This window comes from Chlorocebus sabaeus, chromosome 27 (assembly GCF_047675955.1).
Source record: "Chlorocebus sabaeus isolate Y175 chromosome 27, mChlSab1.0.hap1, whole genome shotgun sequence".
Taxonomy (NCBI): Eukaryota; Metazoa; Chordata; class Mammalia; order Primates; family Cercopithecidae; genus Chlorocebus; species Chlorocebus sabaeus.
The window spans coordinates 44,296,651-44,320,224 of NC_132930.1; the positions used below are offsets into that span (position 1 = coordinate 44,296,651).

General features: G+C 47.1%; 1 protein-coding gene across 4 annotated transcripts in view; it reads left to right on the forward strand.

The window, feature by feature from the left end:
• SORCS2 (sortilin related VPS10 domain containing receptor 2) overlaps nucleotides 1–23,574 on the forward strand; it is a 550,792-nt gene that overhangs the window by 197,782 nt on the left and 329,436 nt on the right. For all 4 annotated transcript variants that reach the window (XM_073012526.1, XM_073012528.1, XM_073012527.1 and 1 more), the window contains exon 2: nucleotides 9,915–9,982. In XM_073012526.1, the coding sequence (XP_072868627.1) occupies nucleotides 9,915–9,982 (68 nt within the window). The remainder of the gene's footprint in view (nucleotides 1–9,914; nucleotides 9,983–23,574) is intronic.

Here is a 23,574-nt window from a genome sequence, read left to right on the forward strand (position 1 = left end):
ACTCAGGGTGTATGGGTAGGACTGAGCCCTAGGGTCTGCAGGGTGGGCAGCGTTGAGTGAGGCCGCATCTCTTGGAGAGCCAGCACCTCCTGTGGCTTTCTGAGCCTGATGGGATACCCACCCTTCCCCTCAGGGGTCTTTAGTAGAAAGAAACAATACTCCTCTCCCTGGTGAATAAATGCAGGATCCATTTATTTGAAATGGAATTGACTTCTTCGTAGAGGATGCATCTTGGGATGCACATTCCTGAGGATGTGCTTCCTCAGGGAGCACAGGATGGGCCGGTGCAGGCAGCACAGTTGAAGGGAAGGGGCCCCACAGGAAGGATTGTCTTTCATACGGGCTGGAGAGAGCTTCCGAGGCTGCAGTCCTAGCTCCCCAGGGCGCTGGTCCAATTTTTTTTTTTCAGGGGGCTGGTCTTGGCCTCAGGCTGATGTGGTTTGAGTCGAGCGCAGCTGGAGCTTGAAGAGTGCCACTCTGCACTCGGGAGGAAGGCCCCTGCTCCTCCATGGGGTCCGATGCCCTGCCCCACATTAGGAAGCAAAGCTGGGCCTGGGTGAGGGTGACCATCCTGAGAGGTGGGCAGCTTGAGCCACCACTGTTCCCATGTGGTGAGGGACAGACACCAGCTCCCGGGCTCCTGCCTCAGGGCATCATCACTGATCCAACCCTTGTTTGGTACCACCCAAAGGGCAGGGCACTGCCAAGCCAGCCTAGGCCACCCGCCTTGATTGGGACCAGATGTCTGAAGTGGCCCTTGTTAGGGGAGAAAGGAAATGCACACGAATTGAGCACCGACTGAATGCTTCCATCAGCATCTAGTCTTCCCCTTTGCCATGCGTACCAGCCCCACTGGCATGAAAATGAGCATCTTCTTCATGTTTTGGAGGCCAGAAAGGAGGGAGGCTGTGACCAGACTGGTGGATGCCCACTTTGCCCAGTGGAGCAGCCACACCTTGGAGTGGCTCTGTTGCCTGCAGCACACACACATGCACACACATACACACATGCACACACATACAGGTACACAGAGATACACATGTGCACATGCACACATACATGCACACACACATGCATACACACATGCCCACACATACACATGCACACATGCACACACATACAGATACACAGAGATACACACATGCACACACACATACAGGTACACACATACAGATACACAGAGATACACACATGCACACACACATACAGGTACACACATGCACACATGCACAGACATGCACACACATACGGTTACAGAGATATACATGCACACACATACACATATGCACACACACGTACACAGATACACATATGCACACATGCACACACACAGATACACAGTCATACATGTACACACATGCACACACATACAGGTACATGGAGATACACATGCACACACATACAGGCACACAGAGATGTGCACACATGCACACACACATGCACACACATACAGATACACAGAGATACACATGTACACACATGCACACACATACAGATACACAGAGATACACATTTACACATATGCACACATATACAGGTACACAGAGATATGCACACGTGCACACCCACACATGCACACACACACAGACACACAGAGACACATGTACACATGCACACACATACAGGTACACAAAGATACACATGCACACACATACAGGCACACACACACATGCGCACATACAGATACACAGAGATACGTGCACACATGAGCACACACACAGATACAGATAGATATGCACACGTGCACACACATGCACATGCAGTTACACAGATACACACGCACACATGCACACACATGCACACACAGACACATGTGCACACAGACGCACACAGATGCCCCCACACCTGAAGCTGGGAGACAGGCAGACGGCCTGCAGAAGTTGGCTGCATGTTGGCCTGGCTCCTTCTCCTAACTAGAGCAGCTGCAGCGACTCGGAGAATAAACTAAACCCCAACGACAGACTCAGCCTGAATCCCCTCCGGCTGCTCTTGGTGGAATCTTAACCAGCAGAGAGCTGGTCCTGGGTGGTTTTGGCCAGATGAGAAAACCCACCTGCATTCTGGGACCTGCCCGATGGAGGAGGGGAAATGGGGGCTTTGAAAGGAGGAATCTCTTTTATTTTATTCGAAAAATGTTTTTGAAATAGGTAATACAGCCAAATGGTTCCAAACATCACGACTGCTAAAGGGTCTCTAGTTAAAATCTCCCAGTCTCCCTCCTGTTATCCCTGCCCGCTTCCCCAACCACAGGTGTCCACCTGATCACATTTCCTGTGTTTCCTTTCAGCATGTCACCGTGTATCTTCAAGCAGAGGTGAATACAGATTGTTTTTAAATTGAGATAAAATTCATGTAACACAAAACTCACCCCTTTAGCCATTTGGAAGTGGCCTTCACCTCTCCCGCTCGTGAACATAAGAGTGGGCACGGGAGATCTCCCTGCATCGGCTCTGACGCATCCTTTTTCATCCACCCAGCCACAGGTGCCCTGGGCTGCCTTGAGTGGTGAGCACCCCCGGCGATCCTCCCAGGCCCTGCTGGTGGGTGCGTGGGTTGTTTCTGGTCTCTGGTTGTTGTGCTGTGGTAAAGGACTTTGGGCACCCCTCATTTCCCATGCATAGCACTTCAATGGAACAGCTTCCCTGAAGGGGGATCTCCAGGCCAAAGGACACACGGGCTTGTGCTTACCTTGGCGGTTCTGCCCATGCCCCACTGCGGGTGGATCATTCCTTCCCCCACGGGCAGTGCGTGTGAAGGTCTTGGAAAGCGGCTCATTGGTGAACAAATTCTGTTCCTGCCCATCCTGCCTGCGGCTCTTCCCCCCAGTCCCTGGCAGCAGAGCTTGTCTGGTTGGAGGTCTTCGTCCACCTTACCTGGCGGGTGAGGTGGTCTCCGGACCAGTAACTCTTTAAGAACAGCTCCAGTTGGTGGGTGTGGAGTGAGTGATGTGGAGTGAATTTGGCCAAATCTTGTGTGATCCCAGGACAGATGAGGGTCTGAGTTGGGCCTGAGTGATGTGACCTGTACCAGCGAGGCACGTCTGAGACTCAGGCGGGCCACTGCCCATGAACCCCACTGATGGGATTTCTTACAGACTCCAGAGCCCATGTCCACACCTGGGCGAGTACACAGGTGGGGTGGGGATGAGGAAAGGCCTCACCAGGAGCGGGTCTTGGCTTTTCTGAGTCAGCCTGCTGCTGATGAATTCACTCAGCAATGATGATTCAGACGCTCCCTGTGTGCCAGCCCTGGCGAGACTCAGGAGGTGGAGGTGTCTGAGGCTGACACGGCTCCTCCCCTCCTGGGGTGCACAGGGTGGTCAGGGAAGGCTTCTAGGAGGCGGTGGCCTTGAGAATGAGCAGGAGGGAGACAGTACAGAAGTGAGAAGGGGAAGAGCACAGCAATCCAAATATGCAAAGGCCTGGGGGTGGTGACAGAGTCAAGGTGCGAGCTCGTGGCCGAGGGGGTGTGTTTGGAGCGGAGTCCGCGGCAGTGAGAGTGGAGGGAACAAGGCTGCTGAGTGACAGGAGGGGCCCCAGCTTCCTGATGAGGCTGATGGACAGTGAGCAGGGGTGCGGGCCTCCCTCCTGGGGACACCTTGCCAGGGCAGCCCCTCAAATGTGAGCAATGAAATGAAGCTTGTGCAGGCCTGGGGTGGGGCTGCCTGGGGGTCTGCATTTCCAGGAGCTCCCGGGAAGCCAGTCCCCGCTGTGAGGAGGAGGCCCACGGCTGTGCGGCTTAGCCAGGGAGACCTCAGTGATGCTGGGGGCCTTCAGGGGCCTTGGACGCTGACCTCAATTTCTCCCTTTTTCAGTGGGGTGTGGATTTTGGAGTTTGCCATCAACACTAAGTTCTTGCAGTCTTTTACTATTAGTAGTAGTATTTGGTGCTTTATGTGTATTGATTGGCAACTGAATTGGGCCCGAGTCTGTCTTTTTTATTATTCTTGAGCCCCCCAAAGGCAACCACGTGTAAGGCTGCTTCACGATCATTTCCCACTGGCTGTTTGGAAGGCTCAGTGTCCTAAATTGGAGGTGCTCAGAACGTTTCTCGCTTCTTGTCCTAAGAGCAGCGCATTTGAGGAGGCGATGACGAGCGCTCCTGAAGAGCAAACAAAGCTTGGGGGAACCGGGCACTCGTGCAGGGCCAGGGTTCAGGCTGGCTCAGAAAAGCTCGCTGTGCGTCTCTCCGAAGGGATTATTGCGTGTCTCTCCATAAGGAGTTTGTACCTGGGACCATTGCCGTGCTGCTGAGTCAGGCCCTGCTGCACAAGAGCAGAGGAAAGTGGCCCAGGGTCTCAGAGGAGGCCCAGTGAACTTCCCTTGGATGGTAAATGGTGAACCTGACCCCTGGATTATGGAACAGCTGACCTCGTTCCTGGTGGATGCTGGTTACATTTGGGGAAGGATTTGGTGGAGCAGTTTATGAAAATGGCCTTTTAGAAACTCCCAGGGCTAATTATTAGGTTGTTTGGAATGGAACAGATTTCATGATGTTTGGGGGTTCTAAAGCCATCGATTGGCTCTAGTTTTTGGAAGGGAGCAACCTCTCCATTTGACAGGTGGAGAAACTGCAAACTCTGCGGACTTGGAAACGTGCCAGTGGCCACTCAGGGAGGAGGGGCTGAGCGTCAGGCGTCTGTGTTCTGGTTTCTGGTCTAAGTTTGTGTGGATAGATGCAAAAAGATGGGGAGACCCTCCCGCATCTCCCAGTTAGCACCATTTCTCAGATCAGGAAACTGAGGCTCAGCGAGCCTGGCCACTCTGCCTCACACCCGCTTTGTTTTATTTTAGTCCGTCTGAGAAGTGCCCACTCTGCCAGGGCCACCTGGTAAAGACAGCATTGACTTCCAGTTCATGCTGTTCACAGGTGAAGACGCTGACGACTTTGCTCCTGGCCCATCAACCCTGAAGCTGAGACTTCCTCTGTGCCAGCCCCCATTCCCCAGAGCAGCAGAAAGTCCAGTTAATGCCATTGTGGGTCCGAGGCTGGTTAGCCTCCGCTCCCTCCCACTGCCAGAGTTTTGAGACGTAGCCCAGGCCCCTCATCTCCAGGCAAGTTGGACGGCTCAGGGCAGAGCGGAGGATCCTCCTCTCCAGGCAAGTTGGACGGCTCAGGGCAGAGCAGAGGACCCTCCTGTGAGCCCAGCACAGGGCTTGGCGTTGAGTTGTATGGTGGAGGTCGGGGCTGGCTATGGTGATCAGGGTGGGGACACCATGGCCGGCCTAGGGTCTCTCTAGGAACTGAGTGTGGACTTCAGGGTTCTTTTCCTTCTGGGGAAGGGTACCCTCAGTCCCTCTCAGGGAGGGAGCAGGCCCTTCCCTGGAATAAAGCCAGAGGCAGTGGACACGGGGGCCAGGCTGTGGATGTGGACCTACCAGGACCAGGGTCTGTCCCCGCCGTGCCCTTCCTTTTCTCTGAACCTTAGTTTCCCTGTTTCTAAAGTGAAGCAGTGGTGATGGCATCCTGAGTTCCTGTGAGCTCTGTTGTTGAATCTGACACACCTCCTTCCAGCCCCTCACCAGATCCGCCCTCACTTGCACGGGAGGTAGGTGCACAATGGGTGAATAAAATCGGGGTGCTCTGCAGACACACAGTCCTTAACCATTAGCGGGGCTGGGGAGGCGCTGAAACTCGCAGATGCAGTGGAGTGGCAGCGGCTGCAGGACCGGCTCCATTATTGCAGGGCTCAGCGCAAAGTGAAAGCGCAGGGCCCCCATTCAGACATTCTCAAGAATTTCAAGACGGCAATAGCAGAGCCTGAAACCAAGCTCAGGGGCTTCGTGGCTGTGCAGGTCGCAGGCCAGTCGCCCGGCCCCGGCTATCTGGAACACTCCACGCTGGGGAACTCCTCTGTGGGCTCTCACTGGGCCAAGGAAGATGAAACCTCGTGTCTCCCAGGGTTCTGGAGCCCCTCCCCTGAGGGTTAGGACGGGCATCACTGTGAGGGAGCCCTGGGCCTCCAGGACAGGGCGTGTTCCCTACCCTTAGGTGTCAGGAGGAGCGGGTGATGGACTCTGCCAGGAGCCCCCAGACATCAGGGGCTTTGGGGTTGGCTGGGACTGGGCCTGAAGGACAGGTTCTGCCTCCTGTCTGCATCAGCTGCTGTACGGATGCTCATCCATGTCCTCATGGACTCACCCACTCATTGATTTACTCAAGGAAAGATTGATGGGTTTTTCTGCTCAGTGCTAGGCCCACAGGGGTTGAGGGGTGGGAGAGTCCCCCCCGTCATGGAGCTTACTGCCTAGCAGCCTCAGGGGCGGGCAGGTAGGTTCGGGAATTCCAAAGAGGCTGACGTCTCTGCCAGGGCGGCTGGGCTGGACCTGGGTGGTGGTGCCTCAGAGGAACCCTGGGCATCTCCTTGGCTCGTGCTTACGAGGCAGGCATCACAGAGGCGTGAGGGCAGCAATGAAGTGGAGACCCATAAAAGCCCTGGGCCTGGGCACAAGAGCTCCTGGCTCTGCTGTGTGCGATGCCAGGCAGGTCACTTGGTGGTTCTGTGCCTCAGTTTCCTCAGCCGTAATGTGAGTACAGTAATATCAGCCCCTCCCAGTCGGGGGATGGGGGCTGCGAAAGAGTGGATGAGTCGATGCTGTCACAGGCTGAGCCGGCACAGATTGGGATCCCAGCACCCTGGCTCCCTGGCCCATTTGATAAAATGACGTTGGGAGAATAGGAACAGATTTGTGCACTGCCTACCCCACAGCCGGGAGGACGGGACGTGAGAGGATGAGACGCAGGGTGATGTGTGCATCCTGAGGAGACTTTGAAATAATGAGCGGTGGCAGCAGCTAACCTCTTGCGGGCAGCAGTAGCTCTTCTTTCTTCGTCTTCTGCTTGGACATTCCTGGCCGTCTGGGAAAGATCCCTGTGGGCTGCGGGCTCAGGCAGCCTCTGGATGGGAGGAGACCCTTGGCAACGGCCGGGGCTGTGTGGCCCTGACTCACATTCCCGATTTTTCTCCCACCCAGATCAAAGAGCCCCAAAGCTAACACACCAGCCACTGAAAAAACTGTCCCGGGGATATTTCATTTCCAAAGCTGTTAGCCGAGGGCCCCAGAAGGGCATGTCGTAAGTTTTGGTTCTTCGAAACCACTTTTAATAGAAGTTTCTTCTGAAAACACAGGCTTTCAGCGTGGCAGCAAAGAATCCGAGCTTGACGTTGAATTGCTTGGGATCAAATTCTAACTCTGCCACTTGCTGAGTGTGTAGCTTTTGGCAAAATGTTGAAGCACTCTCTGCTTTAGATTCTTCATCTGTAAAACAGAGATCATAACACGGGGCTCCTGGGGGCGTGGGGCGGGGGGGCAGCACGTCTTCGGCCTCCCTGGGGCATTGGGGGGTGCTGTAACTGTGGGGCTCATCGCAGAAACCTGTGGTTCTTAGCTATCGTTATTCTTAACGGCGACAGCCCCATGACTTGTGGGTCATTTCGCGTTTGCTACTGAATATTTAATCATCACCATGGCATCATCGTAGACTGGAAAACTGAGAAGTGTTGAAGTTGAGTGTCCGCTAGTGCAGAGCCAAGTGTGGAACCCGGGTGGTCGGACCTCACATCAGCATTCTTCTCCTTGACGATTGCAGAGTCAGGTTGTGGTGGGGCTGCCTTGCTGTCTGGCTCCTCCAGCACTGGCCCTTCCTGGGCGATCTCCTTGTTTCAGCCCCGGGCAAAGACAACCCCCACAGGTACCCAAAGTCCCATTCAGTCGGGCCGGTTGAAGCCAGTAGAGCGATTCTGTCCCCAGGACAGAGTGGAAGGAGTGTGGTGGTGGTGGTGGTGGGGAGTGAGGCACTGGCCTCTGCCCAACTTCACTGCATACATGATCCTTCCTTTGGGCAAAGTCACCTGTATTTCTCTCAGTGAGTGGTGTGAGTGCTTGTTATACGGCAGGTGCTGTGCCCCACACTGGGGAGATAAACAAGGTCTTAACAGTTTATTACTCAGCAGTGGACGCAGACCCTGTGAGCTGTGCGGGGTTGCAGGGAGTCCAGTGGGGCTGGAGAGGGTATGTGGAGGGGGCATTGAGCCCAGTGTGGGGGGCCTTCCTGGGGGTGGTGTGGGTCAGGCTGAGATCTGAAGGTTGAGCAGGAATTCACTGAGGAAATAGGGCTGGGGAGTTTGGAGAAGAGCATCCCAGGATGAGGAACGCCTTGTGCAAAGGCCCCAAATGTTGGGGTTTAGAATGAGGGGGTGGGCTGGTGGGGACTCTCCCCTTAAGGGATGGGGAGGAGGAAGCAGTCGTGCTGGGTGATTGGGTGACTGTCCACAGCGGCAGAGCTAGAATGTACAGGCAGGAGGGACGGGGACGTGGAGCCAGCCTCACAGCAGGGTGTGCCCCAAACCCAGCAGTCTGCAGAACGGCAGGGTGCCCTCCAGAGCCGAGCTCCACCCCTCGAGGCCAGGGCAGAGCCTGGATCTCACTGCTCCAAGATCAGATTGGGGCAGGGATTTCCTCCTGGATGAGGCCGGATCAAACAGACTTTGAGGTCCCTTCCAGCTGCCACACTCTGGCTGCACAGAATCCCCTCTGGGAACAGCGTGACTATATCAAATATGAATCAGTGGGTTCAAGTCCACACCCTGTCAGCTCCCCACTCCTCAGAGGGACCCGGCTCCGATGGTAGGCTGTGAGCTGACAAGAGAAAATCGCTTTGTTCCTGAGCATGGCGTAGCCAACCTGGCCCTGATTGACAAGGCCTTGCTTTTTAAAATCATCGCTGCCTGGAAGATGCACCCTGTCCCATCTCGGGGAACAGCCCCTCCTCGTGTCTTCCCTGCTCCAATCACCAGGGAAAGAAAGACAGGTCAGCCCAGCTGCTATCTGTGGAAACAGCACCTTAGGGCCGAGCACAGAGAGCTCTGCTTCCATGGAGGAGCCCGACCGTTGGGGATGACCAGGGTGGTGACCCCAAATAACCAGGCGAACAGCCTCTCCAAAACCCAAGGCTGTTCCCATCTTACCTCCTGGGGGCTTCCCTGGCCACGGGAGTGTTAGGAACAGCTAATGGAGACTGGCAGTGAGTGAAATGAAATTTGATGTATATGAAAACGCAGTGGCCGGTGCAGTAATTGGGAAAATCTTTTTCCCGTCAGGGCTGGTGCATCCTTACTCCCCACCCCTACCCTTTTTTTGTTTACACAGTTGTTTCAAAAAACAATTAGATGCTCCTAAACACTTTTATTTTCATTTAATAGTTGCATTTTCTGCACAGGCCTGAAATGCGAACAGCGTGGTCAGGTAGGGCCCTGTATGTGATAAATGAATGAATGAATGAATGTGTGATGAATGAATGAATGAATGTGTGATGAATGAATGAATGCTCTCAACCACAAACACAGGTGTGTACCACCGAGGACTCCTGGGCCCCCAAGCGTCTTGGCTGTGCCTCCACAGACACCACTCCAGAACAAGTAACGACAGACGGACCACAGGGACCTGCTCTGGTCTTAGATTGCAGCCCTGGCAGCTGTTTCCAGCAGGCTCGGGAGATCCTCTAATGTGCTGGTGGAGACAAAGCCCCGTCTCCAGAAGCCTTGCCAAACACACTCCGTCCTCACACAGGGACCACTGCCCTGGCACTCCCTTTGCCACAGCTTGGGATTTTCCAGGGCTGGATTTGAATTATTTCCAACAAATGGCAGCTACTGTGTGGATTTCACTGGATTCAGATGTTCCCAAAGTCATTCTGCAGAGCACAAGCCAGTCCTCAGAGCAGAGATAAGCCCACATCTAAGGGCTCTCATGCAGGTTGGCCCAGAGCCTCCCGGGGATACTGACTGAGAGAGGCCCCTCGGCAGCTGATGTTTAGAGACCCCAAATTCTGGCAGGGAGTGGTGTCGCTGTACCTCTCTTTGAGAACCTTGGAACCCACTGATTTCTGCCTTTTACTTTCTGTTAACACCACAGGTGATCTTGATCCTGACGAAGTACTACCACGCAGACATGGGGAAGGTTCTGGAAAGTTCGCTGTGGCGGTAAGTCGGCCCGATGGCAGGCCTTTCTCTTATGCACCTGCGCGCCGTCTTCCCAGGCTCTCCGCTGAGGACTGAGATCCAAACACCTCGCTGTCGTAGCCCCTGTGAGTCGGTGGCCTCGCAACTTTTCTTTGGCTAGAAAATGCATAAGGGAAAAGTTGAAAGTAGCTTCACAGTTTGGGCAGTGGGTGTAAATTGCACTGCAGAATAGACAACTGTTCAGAAAGCATCTTGGCTTTCTTCTCTTTTCTTTCTGTTTTTCTCCCCGCTTCCTTTCTTTCCTCCCCGGAGGAGGAGGGTTTGCATTGTGAATTCAGGTCAGTGCACAATTTCCCTTCGCTTGTGCTCAGAACTTCACACGCAGCTCCTGGAGTCCACCAAAGGCTCTGATTATGCTCATTGTTTGGACACTTTTCTTTCTTCCAGGCTTAGCCAAAGAGCTTGGTAAATAAATAAGCTGCTGGCGATGGGGGATATCTCTTTATGTGTGAAATGTGAATCCAGTCCAGGAACATTAGGTTGATGTTCTAAATGAGATGTTTTAAATGAGATGTTTTAAATGAGATGTTTTAAATGAGATGAGGAAGAAGGAGGTTTTGAGAACCCATTTTGGTTATCATCCTCTTCAATATTTACATCCACTCACCCAGGAAGGGTACAGATGGTTCCCAGCCTCTGGGCTGTGGTTTCAAAACTTTTCTCCCGCAAAAGATTCTCTTTCTTCCATGCACCGATTACCACCTCCATGTTCTCTGGGTGTGAAACCGTTTTGCTTTCCAACATATGTTTCTCAAGTAATGATTAATTCATTTTTCTATTTGAAATCCATAAAAAGATGCCTATCCCTGCTGATCAGGACCTTGAGTTGGTTTATTTTCCATTTTGGCTTTGCTTTTAGCTAAGGGGTTTGGTGATTCATTCTGTGGGTTCTTACTGAGGGATTTCTGCGATGCGCTGGGAAGTTATTGAAACGGTGTCTTGAGTTGGGTTCTTTCTTTGCTGTAGAAGGAATGACATCGCCTGGAGCCCACGGGCCTGGTCATCTGTGCTGCTAATGAAGCCAAACTCAGGGGTTAAGACTCTCACAGTCCCCTGAGTGGTCCTCACCTGCTCCCCCAGCAGAAACACGTTTCCTAGAAGCTCCTCTCAGTGTGGCTTCACCTCCCAGACCCACTGGTCTCCTCTAATTCCATCGTCACCACCAGAAAACGGGGGGTGAGTGATGGGCGGCGTCTCTGTGTAGAGGACGACGGATGTTCCCTGCCACGGCCCCCCGTTGCTTTATGTACTGGTGGGTTGCTTTGAAAATGTCTCGTTCCTCCAGTGCTGGGCAAGGTGGTGTTCACTACTTCCAGACAAGAGCAGAAAACTGTAAGCTCTGTGGGCCCTGTGAAATCTCATTGCTGCTCTTTGAAAATGTAAGTTCCAAGGCCAGTTTTGGGGCCAACACTCCTGGACAGGGAAAGCCGAGGGAGGGTGCCCTCGCTGCTGGGCAGGGGGTCTCAGGGCGGGTTCCTCGGTGACAAAGCAGATGGAGAGGGTCAAGTCTTCTCCTCCTTCCAGCAAAGGCCCTCAGTTACCTGATTCGTCCCAACTCCAGCACGGCTGTCAAGCACTGGGCCGCAGCCCTCCTTGGCATGGAGGGATCTGCCTGGGGCTACCCACCTCAGAAGTTTCCAGAGCACCTGCTTCCCTCCCCTCACTGCAGCCTCTCAGTGTGGCTGGACGTGGAGGCAGTGAGACTGTCTGAAGCGTCGTCTGAACAGGGAGCGATCTTTCCTGGTGTGTCGTCTGAACAGGGAGCGATCTTTCCTGGAGTGATCTGCATTTATACGACAGAGTTGCTGGCTTAGTTCACGTTTGCTGGAGTCCTTGTGCGGTGGGGGTGGGGTGGGACTGACTGTGTCTGGCATAGGACCCAAGACCCCTCACTTACAGGCTCCAGACAGGATTCCTCAGAAGCAGGTGGCAGCCGAGAGGTCAAACCACCCACTCACAGCTGCTCCAAGGGCCAGGTAATGGGGGCTTCCTTCTCCTCCGGAGAGCCTCCGTCCATATCTGTTAAATGGGGATAAGATGCTCCGAGGGGAAGTTGTGAGAACCGAATGAGGAAATGTGTGAAATGTCCCTAGAACAGTGCATGATCTGAATTCAGTTTTTCTCCGAAGCAAATGGACAGATTTTAATTTTCCATGTTCCCTTCTCATCCCCGTCTCTCATCACCAGATATTTCTTTGCCGTTATTAAAAATGCATGCGGAGACGTTAGTCATCTCACCAAAGTTCATCCACATCCCTACCCGTCGGAGCCGTTCCTTTCTTTGTTTATATTGTCTTTTCTGATGCTAACATGTTTATATAGGTAGAGACACAGAATGCAGGCTTTTTTTTTTTTTTTTTATCATTTATAAAATATGTTTCTCGTTTTTCCGTGTAGTGACAGGGTCTGCGTCGTCATTTCTTTTATGGCTGGTATGAGCCCCTGGAGTTGGTTCACTCTAATACTTAGCTGTCCGCTTATTGATGCTGCCATAAAAAATTTAAGCAGGTAGTTTTCCTTTTCATTTTGTTCGCTGGGATGAATCAGTTACAGGACTGAACCAGGGAGTATGAGTGGATTTACAGCTGCTGTGCGGTGGCTTTCAATTCTTCCTCAAGACGAATGTGCATTCCCACCCGGGCAGTGCCCCGCGTCCTGCCAGCGACTTTTCTAACTCCTGCTCATTTGACAGGAGGAGCCGAGGGCAGGAAGCGGACGGCATCATTGCTTTAATTTGCATTTTAGTTTTTGTTTCCTAATGGGGAGGAGCAGTTTTCTGTGTTAATTACTACTGGCATTTTCTCCTTTGCACATTACCTGCTCCTGTCCTCACCCTCTGTTTTGGGACTCATGCAGGAAGTTGGTGTTGAGAGTTGAGAGCCTGCCATTGGCCTCCTCCCGCCCCCGCCCTGTGTCTGTGTTTCAGGCCCCTGTGGATGGAAGGCTGGCGGTGCCCTCGTCTGGAGAGCACATATTAAATAGGGCTATTAAAGACACAATTAATGAATGTGCACTGCGTCTCCTAAGAATCCTTCTGTGTAATTGCAATAGATACACTGTTAATGACAGGTACGGTGTTTTCATTCTGGAAGTGGCTCTCTGAAATCTAAGCTGAATGTGTTTTTAATTGTCCTACATTTAACCGGCCCCGCGTCAGTGGCACCCCCTCCTGGCTTCCATGATGATCCAGTGCTCTGCCCTTTTCTTCTTGTGGTGGTGATGGGGGTCTTCTGCTCAATCCCAGGCCCCCTTGAATCAGTGCAAAAGGCTGGGGGTGAGGAGGGGAGCGCCACTCTTCCCTGGAAAGCCCCTGGTTGGCGTCAGGTTTGAAGTGTGCAGGGCATGCTCCTCCACGTGGTCTCGCTCACACGAGCCACAGAAGCCACAGAGGGTTGAGCAAAGCCCGATGTGTAGACTGTGGGGTCTTAGCAGAGGCACAAAGAAGTCACTTAGAAAAGCCCTTAAAAAGTGCTGCAGCTTGGGCCAGCCAGGGAAGATGTGGGTTCAGGGTAGGTCCTCCCAGAGGTTTTCCGGGGGAGGAGCACGGGAACAGCAGATCTAGTGCAGCACTTCTCAGGTTCCAGAGGCACTCGGGGTTCCTGGGATCTTCCTGCAAGGAGCACATGGTCAGACTCCACTGGTTTCCAGGGTGACCCAAGACTTTGAATTTCCAACAAGCTCCCGAGTGCTGCCCATACTGCTGGTCTGGGGACCACACTTCAAGTAGCCAGAGGTTGGGCTGGTTAGGACCGAGGTTTAAAATCCTTCCAGGGTATTTGAAATGACATACAAGCCATATCCCCTGCAAAGACCCCACCCCTGGCTCCTACCCCATCCCCAGTCTCAGCTCCTCCCACTGCACCTCTTACTGTTCAGTGTCCAGTGACAGTAGCCTCTTGGCTGACCCTGGACTACACCGAGCTCAGTCCTTGTAAGGGTCTGTGCATGCTATGGCTGCTGCCTGGAGTGCACGTGGCACCAACCCCAGGTACTGGATCCTGTCCCCCATTCAGTCTCCCCATAAACCTCTTTTCTTCAAAGAAGCTTCCCTCACTACTCAGTGCAAAGAGGCCCCCAGGCATTCTTCACAACCTCTCTCATTGAAGTGTGGGAGTTCCTGTTTATGGTTTGCCCCCCTGCCCCCACACCACCACCCCTAGAACATAGGCTGGTTGAGGATGTGAGCATGGAGACCTGCCAGGTTTATCTTATTGATCACTAGATCCCTGGAACCAAACTCAGATCTGGCACGGGAGATACAAGGTGGGCATTGGATGAATGGATTGACGGATGGATGGATGGATGGATGGATGGATAGATGGATAGATGGATGGACAGATGGATGAATGGATTGATAGATGGATGGACAGATGGATGGATGGATGGATGGACAAATGTATGAATGGATTGATAGATGAATGAATGGATGGATGGATGGACAGATGGATGAAAGGATTGATACATGGATGGAAGAATGGATGGGTGGATGGATGGGCAGATGGATGGATGGACAGATGGATGAATGATGGAAGAATAGATGGATAGATGAATAGATGGATGGATGAATGGATGGATAGATGGATGGATGGATGGATGGATGGATGGATGGATGGACAAATGGATGAATGGATAGATGGATAGATGAATGGAAGCATGGATGGATGAATGGACAGATAGATGAATGGATTAATAGATGAATAGATGAAATAATGGACAGATGGATGGATGGATGGACAGATGGACAGATGAATAAATGCACTGATGGATGGATGAATGTATGGATACATGGGCGGATGAATGGATGGATAAATGGATGGACTGATAGATGGACAGATGGATGAATGGACTGACAGATAGATAGATGAACAGATGGATATATGGATGGATGGGTGGGTGGATGGATGGACAGATGGATGGGTGAATGGAAGAAAGGATGGATGGTGGTGTGGTTTTTGGGAAACACTGCTGAGACCTAGAAGACCCTTTACATTTACAAGGTCATCTTAGGGGATGCTGTGGAAGCCAGGAAATTAGAGTTGGCTCTTATTCTGTCAGGAGGAGGAAGAGAGTTCTGCAAGCATTCTGAGCTAGAGAGAAAGCTTACTTTGGACTGCTCCCTATGCCCTGCCTCCTGCTGTGATGCAGCCTCAGGGATCACCCTTGCTTCACACTGAGCACGGCTGTTGGGCAGAGTGGATTTGAAACAGAGGGACAGTCCTATAGACCAGGGGATTCTGTTCCTGTGCCATCCCTGAACCAGGACCACACTAATGGTGGGCCAACCCTACCACTTCCTGGGTGCATTTGACTTCAAGCAGGACCTTCATCCAGGGGCAGTCTCAGGATAATTGGGAGTGGAACTGGTCCCAGGTTTTCTATAGGATGACTTAGTTGAATCCTCTCCTTTTTGTTAGGGATAGGAAGTGATTCTTTTTCTTTATCTTCACTTTAATTAATAAATCTTGAACATATCCTGAAAAGTACAGACCATGGTAGGACACATGCCCAGGTACCCACGAAAGAGAGCCAAGTGAGTGTTCACTAAATAATCCATAATTCCCTTCGTCCCAGTCTCCCTTGTGGTTAGTTTGGGGTCGCATGATTAGTGCGGGCCAGTGGATGGTGAGCAGGAATAATGTGGGTGCCACTGAAATTTAGGGCCTCAGTTTTTACCACACCAGAGCCCAGTCCAGCTCAATGCCTATAATCTAGCTGTCATCAATGTCAATTTTTTCCATATATGTTTCGAATCGCTCTCTCTCAAAGAAATACACTAAGATAGATTCTGATGAAGTTCAACTCTCTCCTCCATCCTCTCACACCCATCCTCGCCACCCACCTGGAAGTAACCTCTACCCTGAAATTGATGTGGATCATCCCCCTTTTATATTAAAAACATAAAACACAATATACAAATCATAATTTATCTTGATTGTCGTCTGTATGTATATATGTATGTCTACCTGCAATCGATATGTTCTACTGCTTAGCTTGTTTTGCAAAGAATGACATTACTTTGCCTTTTGAAGTCTGCTTTATCTGCCCAACTTTGTGTAAGTAATTTGTACATGTAGCACGTGTAATCTATTTGATTTACATTTTCCCCTGCTGTGGGATACTAGGATTTCTATCCTGAGATTTTTGCCACTCCAATCAGGGCTGCAGCAAGCATCTGTGAACACGTCTCCAGTCAGATGCTTGGATAGGGTGGAAGGTGTGTGGGCAACTTCCTTTTTCTCTACCTATTGCTAACTTATCTGTGAGGTGACTCATTGCTCCACACCTTGGAGTTATCAGACTTTCCATGTTTACACTCAAGTGGGTGTGAGATTATAGCTTAATCTTGTTATTTTGCATCTTCCTGATACCTGGAAAGATTGAACATATTTTTCTGTTTATTGACTTTTTGGTTCTCCTCCTCTGTGACTCATCTGCTCATATCTCATGCCTGTCTTTTTACACTTGGATTGCTTAACTTTTTCTTGACCCCTACCTCTCCACTCTAAAAAGCCTGTGTCATTTCCAGGCCCCTTACTTTTAAGATATGCCCTCCAAATGTATCTTGAACTCCTGCCAGGTGCCATTCATTCTTTCCTTCTAAGGAAGGTTTCCTCCTAAGAATGTTTTACCATGCCACATTTATGTCTCAAAGTGCAATTGTTAGAATAGCGATTCTGATGGATGGTGTATTAGTCAGCTCTTATAACCATAATGCTGTGTAACAAGCCACCTCCAAACCCAGTGGCATGCACTCAGCATTTATTCTCACAGCCCTGTGTTGACTGTGGTTTGGTTGCTTTGGTCAAGGTTTGGCTGGGTGTTCAGGCTGCTGGTTGGTGGGCTTGGGTCTGCTTCATATCTGTCTGTGCTTGGACCAAAGTTGACAGGAACAGGACACAGGCCACCAGGACATGTTCTTCTCATGCCGAACACCAGAGCTCAGGAGCCAAGCTCAACCACACAAGCACATTTTAAGACTTCTGCTCACATCGTATTTCCTAGGGTTCCATTTGCCACAGCCCTATGGTCAGGTTCAACATCGGTGGGGCGGTGGGGGGGAGTACAGTTTGAGGAGGTTGGTGGGATGGAGGGAAGGAAATGCTTCCTGAATGGTAATTTAAGGTATTTCAAGAAATCACTGTTTCCAGAAAATACATATTGTGTGGTCATATTTGATAAATATATTTTAGGGAAGAAAGTTTCAGATTTACTTATAGTAGGATTTGTTAAGGTCTCTGATACACTAGTACACATTATACTTCTCCAGGAGAAGGTTATACAACATTTCTCAGTCTCATTTAATTCTGTAATCTTTAATTTTTATTTAAATATTATTTTTGTTTATATAAATTTACAAGGTACAAGTACAATTTTGTTACATGTGTAGATTGCATAATGGTGAAGTCAGGGCTTTTAGAGTGTTCATCACCCGAATACTGTGAACTGCACACATGAAGTAATTTTGGATAATCCACCCCTCCATACCCCTTTACAATTCCAAGTCTCCACTGTCTGTCATTCTCTCTGCCTCCATATGTATATATTTTTTAGTACCCATTTATGAATGAGGACATGTGGTATTTATCTTTCTGGGTCTGCCTCGTTTCACTTAAGATAACAACCTCCATTTCTATTTATGTTGCTGCAGAAGACATGATCTCATTCATGTTCATGGCTGAGTAGTCTTCCATTTTGTATTTACGCCACATTTTCTTTATCCAGTAATCCACTGATAGACACTTGACTTGATTCCACATCTTTTCTATTGTGAATAGTGCTGCGATAAACATGAGTACAGGTATCTTTTTGATATCCTAATTTCTTTTCCCGTTTCCTCTGGGTAGATACCTAGTAGTGGGATTGCTGGATCTAATGGTAATTCTATTTTTAGGTATTTGAGCAATCTCCAAACTGTTTTCCATAGAGGCTGTACTAACTTATATTTCCATGAACAGTGTACAAGAGTTGCACTGTTCCACATCCTCACCAACATCTGTTATTTTTTGTCTTTTTATTAATACCCTTCTGACTGGTGTAAGATGAAATCTTATTGTGGATCTAATTTGCATTTCTCTGATGATTGGTGATGTTGAGCATTTTTTCATCTGCCCATCGACCACGTGTATGTCTTCTTTTGAAAAATGTCTATTTGTGTCCTTTGCTCACTTTTAAATATGATTATTTGTTTGTTGTCGTCGTTGTTGTTGAGTTGTTTGAGTTCCTTATAAAGTCTGGATATTAATCCCCTGTTGGATGAATAGTTTGCAAATATTTTCTCCCATTCTGTAGGTTGTCTGTTCACACTGTTGGTTATTTCTTTTGCTGTGTGGAAGCTTTTTAGTTTAATTAAGGCCTGTTTGCCTATTTTTGTTTTATTTGCCTGTGCTTTTGTGGTCTGAGTCATAAATTATTTGCCTAGACAAATATTCAGAAGGGCTTTCCCTAGGTTTTCTTCTAGCATTTTTATAGTTTTGGACATTACATTAAAATCTTTAATCCATCTTGAGTTGATTTTTGTATGTGGTGAGAGATCGGGGCCCTTTTTCATTCTTCTGCGTAGGACAATTCAATTTTCCCAGCACCATTTATTGAAGAGTGTGTGTTTTTCCTAATTATGTTTTTGTCAGCTTTGGCAAAGATGAGTTGGCTGTAAATATGTGGCCTTATTTCTAGGTTCTACATTCTGTTGCATTGGTTTATGTGTCTGTTTTTATAACAGTACCATGCTGTTTTGGTTACTGTAGCCTTGTAATATAATTTGAAGTCAGGTAATGTGGTGCCTCCAGCTTTGTTCTTCTTGCTTAGGATTTCTTTTGCTATGTGGGCTCTTTTTGGGTTCCATTTGAATTTAGGGTTATTTGTTCTAATTCTGTGAAAAATGATGTTGATATTTTGTTAGGAATTGCATTGAACCTGTAGATTGCTTTGGAATGTATGGTCATTTTAACAGTGTTAATTCTTCTAATCCATAAGTACGAAATGTGTTTTCATTTGTGTCATCTACAATTTCTGAAGAGGTGTTTTGTAGTTTTCCTTGTAGAGATCTTTCACTTCCTTGGTTAAATTTATTTGTAGGTATTTTTCTGGTAGCAGTTTTAAATGGTTTTGCCTTCTTGATTTCATTCTTAGCTAGATCATTATTGGTGTAAAGAAACACTGCTGATTTTTGTTCCTTGATTTTGTATCCTGTAACTTTATTTTATCATTTATCAAATCTGTTTTTTCATGGAGTCTTTAGTTTTTAAAATAAAGACTAGTCTTTAGTCTTAATTTTAACTTTCATTTATCAAATCTGTTTTTTCATGGAGTCTTTAGTTTTTCCAGCTATAAGATCATGTCTTGAGTCAACAGGTATAATTTTACTTTCTGTTTTCCAATTTGGATGCCTTTCATTTCTCTCTTGGCTGATTGCTGTGGCCAAGACTTCCAGTACTATGTTGAATAGGAGTGGTGAAAGTGAGCATCTTGGTCTTGCTCCAGTTCTTAGAGGAAATACTTCCAACTTTTCCCCATTTGGTATAATGTTGGCTGTGGGTTTGTTGTATATGGCTTTAATATTTTGAAGTATATTCCTTCTATGCCTAGTTTGTACGTGATGTATCACATTTATTGATTTGCATATGTTAAACCATCATTGCATGCTTAGTACAAAATCCACTTGATCGTGGTGTATTATCTTTGTGATGTGTTGTTGGATTCAGTTTGCTAGCATTATGTTGAGGATTTCTGGATCATTATTCATCAGTGATATTGGCCTGTAGTTTTTTTTGTTGTGTCCTTGTCTGGTTTTGATATCAGGGCAATGCTGGCTTCAGAGAATGAGTTTGGAAGTATTCCCTCCTCTTCAGTTATTTTTGAGCAGTTTGAGTAGGATTGGTATCAGTTCTTCTTAGATGTTTGGTAGAAATCAGTGGTGAAACCACTGGGTCCTAGGCTTTTTTTTTTTTTTTTTTGGATAGGAGACTTTATGACAGCTTTGATCTCATTACTAATTGTTGATTTATTGAGGTTTTCTATTTTCTCATGGTTCAATCTTGGTGGGTTGTATGTGTCCAAGAATTTATCCATTTTTTTCCAGGTTTTTCAATTTGTTGGCATATAGTTGTTCGTACTAGTCCTAGTAACTCTTTGTACTTCTGTGGTCTCAGTTGTTATGTCTCTTTTCCATTTCTGATTTTATTTATTTTGAGTTTTCTTTCTTCTTTTCTTAGTCTAGTTTGTTGATTTTATCTTTTCAAAAGACCAACTTTTCATTTTGTTGATTTTCTGTACAGTTTTCTGGTCTCAATTTCATTTATTTCTGCTCTAATAATTATTATTTCTTTCTTTCTATTAATTTTGGATTTGATATGTTTTTTCTAGTTCCTTGAGGCATATCATTAGGCTGTTTATTTAAATATTTTCTCTCTTTTGAAATAGATGTTTATTGCTATAAACTTTCCTCTTAGTACTTCCTTTGCTGTATCCCATAGATTTTGCTGTGTTGTGTTTCAATTTTAGTTTGTTTCAAGAAATTTTATAATTTCTTTCTCAATTTCTTTATTGACTCATTGGCCATTCAGGAGCATGTTGTTTAATTTCCATGTGTTTGTGGAGTTTCTGAGGTTCTTCTTGTAATTGATTTCTAGTTTTATTTATTTGTGGTCAGAAAAGATACTTGATATGATTTCTGCTTTTAAAAATTTGTTCAGACCTGTTTTGTGACCTAAGATATGGTCTATTCTGGCGAATGCTCTGTGTGCTGATGAATTCTATAGCATTTGGGTGAAATGTTCCATAAATGCCAGTTAGGCCTATTAGGCCTAGTGTGTAGTTTAACTCTGATGTTCCTTTGTTGATTTTCTGTCTGGATGATCTGTCCATAACTGTTCATAACTGAGAGAGGAGTGTTAAAGTCTCTTACTGTTATTGTATTTCAGTCTATCTCTTTCTTTAGATTTATTAATGTTTGCTTTATAGACTTGGGAGATTCGTATTGAGGGCATAGGTATTTAGAATTGTTATATCCTCATGCTGCATTGACCCCTTTATCATTATATAGTGACCTGCTTTGTCTCTTTTTACAGCCTTTGATTTGCAGCCTATTTTATTGGATATAAATAGAGCTACTCCTGCTCTTTTTTGGTTTCAAGTTGCATGGAATAACTTTTTCCAGCCCATCACTTTCAGTCTATGTGTCATTATAGGTGAAGTGGGTTTCTTGTAGGCATGCTATAGTTGAGATTTGTTTCTTTATCTATTCAATCACTCTATGCCTTTTCATTGGAAAATCAAGGTCATTTACATTCAGTACTATTATTCATAAGTAAGGACTTACTATTGCCATTTTGTTGCTTGTTTTCTGTTTATTTTGTATATCCCCTCTTCCTTTCTTACTATTTTTCTTTGTGGTTAAGTGATTTTCTCTAGGTGTATGTTCAAATTTATTGATACTTATTTTTATTAAATCTATTATAGGTTTTTGCATTGTGGTTATCAGGAGGCTTATAAAAACATCTTATAGATATAGCATGTTATTTTAAAGTGATGATAATTTAGATCACAAAGAAAGGAAAGAATAGAAACAAACAAACAAAAATTATACCCTTTATCCTCATCTCCCCCATATTTTTACTTTTAGTTGTTTCAGTTTACATATTTCTATTTTACCTATTTCTTAGCAAGTTGTTTTAGCTATTACTGTTTTTAATAGATTTATCTTCTGGGCTTCATACTAGAGTTATGAGTGGATTGTGTATTACAATTACAGTATTAGAGTATTCTGGGTTTGTCCATGTCCCTAATTTTAACAATGGACTCTAAACTTTCAGGGTGTTTTTAATTTTTTATTTATTTTTTGCATGCTAGTGTTTTTTGTTTTTTTTTTTTTTTCCTTTCAGATTGAAGAACTCCCTTTAACCTTTCTTCTAAGACAGATGTGGTGGTGGTGAATTCCCTCAGCTTTTGTTTGTCTAGAAAAGATGGTATCTGTCTTTCATATTTGAAGGATAACTTTGCTAACTAAAGAATTCTTGGATGACAGTTTTTTTCTTTTAGCACTTTGAAAATGTCTTTCCACTCCCTCCTGGCCTGTATGGTTTCCTTTGAGAAGTCTGTTGCCAGATGAATTGACGCTCCTTATGGGTTATTTGCTTCTTTTCTCTTGCTGCTTTTTAAATCCTCTCTTTGTCCTTGACCTTTGAGAGTTTGATTATTATATGCCTTGGGGGCAGTCTTATTTGGGTTGAATCTGTTTGGTGTTCTCTGACCTTCCTGTACGTGGATATTTATATCTTTTTCAAGTTTTGGAAAGTTTTCTGTTATTATTTCTTTGAATAAGATTCCTACCTCTTGCTCTTCCTCTACTTTCTCCTGAACACCGATAATCCTTACATTTGCTCTTTGAGGTAATTTTCTATATTTGCAGGTGATCTTTGTTCCTTTTTATTCTTTTTTTCTTTTTTCTCCTCTGACTATATTTTCAAATAGGCTGTCTTTAAGCTCACTGATTCTTTACTCTGCTTGATCCATTCTGCTATTGAGAGCCTCTAGTGAAATTTTCAGTTCCACAGGTGTTTTTCTCAGTTCCAAGATTTCTCTTTGTTAAATTACTCTGATAAATTTCTGAATTGCTTTTCTGTGTTATCTTGAAGTTTTCTTAAAAATGCAGTTTTTAATTCTTGGTCAGGGAGCTCACATATCATCTCATTGGAGTCAGTTACTGTTTTCTTACTTTGTCCATTTTGGGAGATCATGGTTCCCTGTTTGCTATTGTTTCTTGTGGATGTATGTCAGTGTCTTTGCATTAAAGGATTCATTATTTATTACAGTCTTCTCTGTCTGACTTGTTTTGGTTAAAAATTCTTTACTGCTAGGCCACTGCTTCCTTTTTGACTCTAAGTGGTGCCTTAAGCCCAGGTTCTCCTTGGCTGTTGTAAAGGACTGGAGTGCTGCCCTTTCCAAATGGGGGAGGTATCAAAGGGGATTTCTGGACAGTGTGGGGATGGTAGCTAGGGGTTCATGCCCAGGGGACCTGTGGAATAAATCTCCAACACCATGGTGCTGCTGAACAGACACTCTGATTTGGAGTCTCCTTTGGCCAAATTCCAGAGCAGAGTTTTCAGGGCTGGACTTAGTAGTCCTTCCTCCCTTCTTTGTCTCTAATGTCCTCAGGGATATTTCTCCCTTCAGCACTTGAAACGTTTTCTGTGGATCACGGCCAGAACAGTCTCCCACCAGAGAACCCAAGATGATGGGAAGCTGGTTGTCCACCTCAATCCCACTTTTTCCAGGGCAGAAACAGTGAGTTGGCAGTAAGTTTTCTGCAGGCTCGATGCCAGGCAGGATGGGGAGAGAGGCATCAAGGACATGGAAGTCCAATTTTCTTACCATCTGCTCTGAGTCTTTTCACTTCTCTGTGGCTCTGGGAATGGTCTCATCTTCATATTTGCATTCTGAAATATTGCTGGTGATCATCTCAGTGTTGTATATTTGTTTTTGGTTTTCTGCAGGTGAGAGTGAAGCCAGGTTGCTTCTATGCTATTATTTTGGAACCAAAAGTCTCCTTGTTTCTT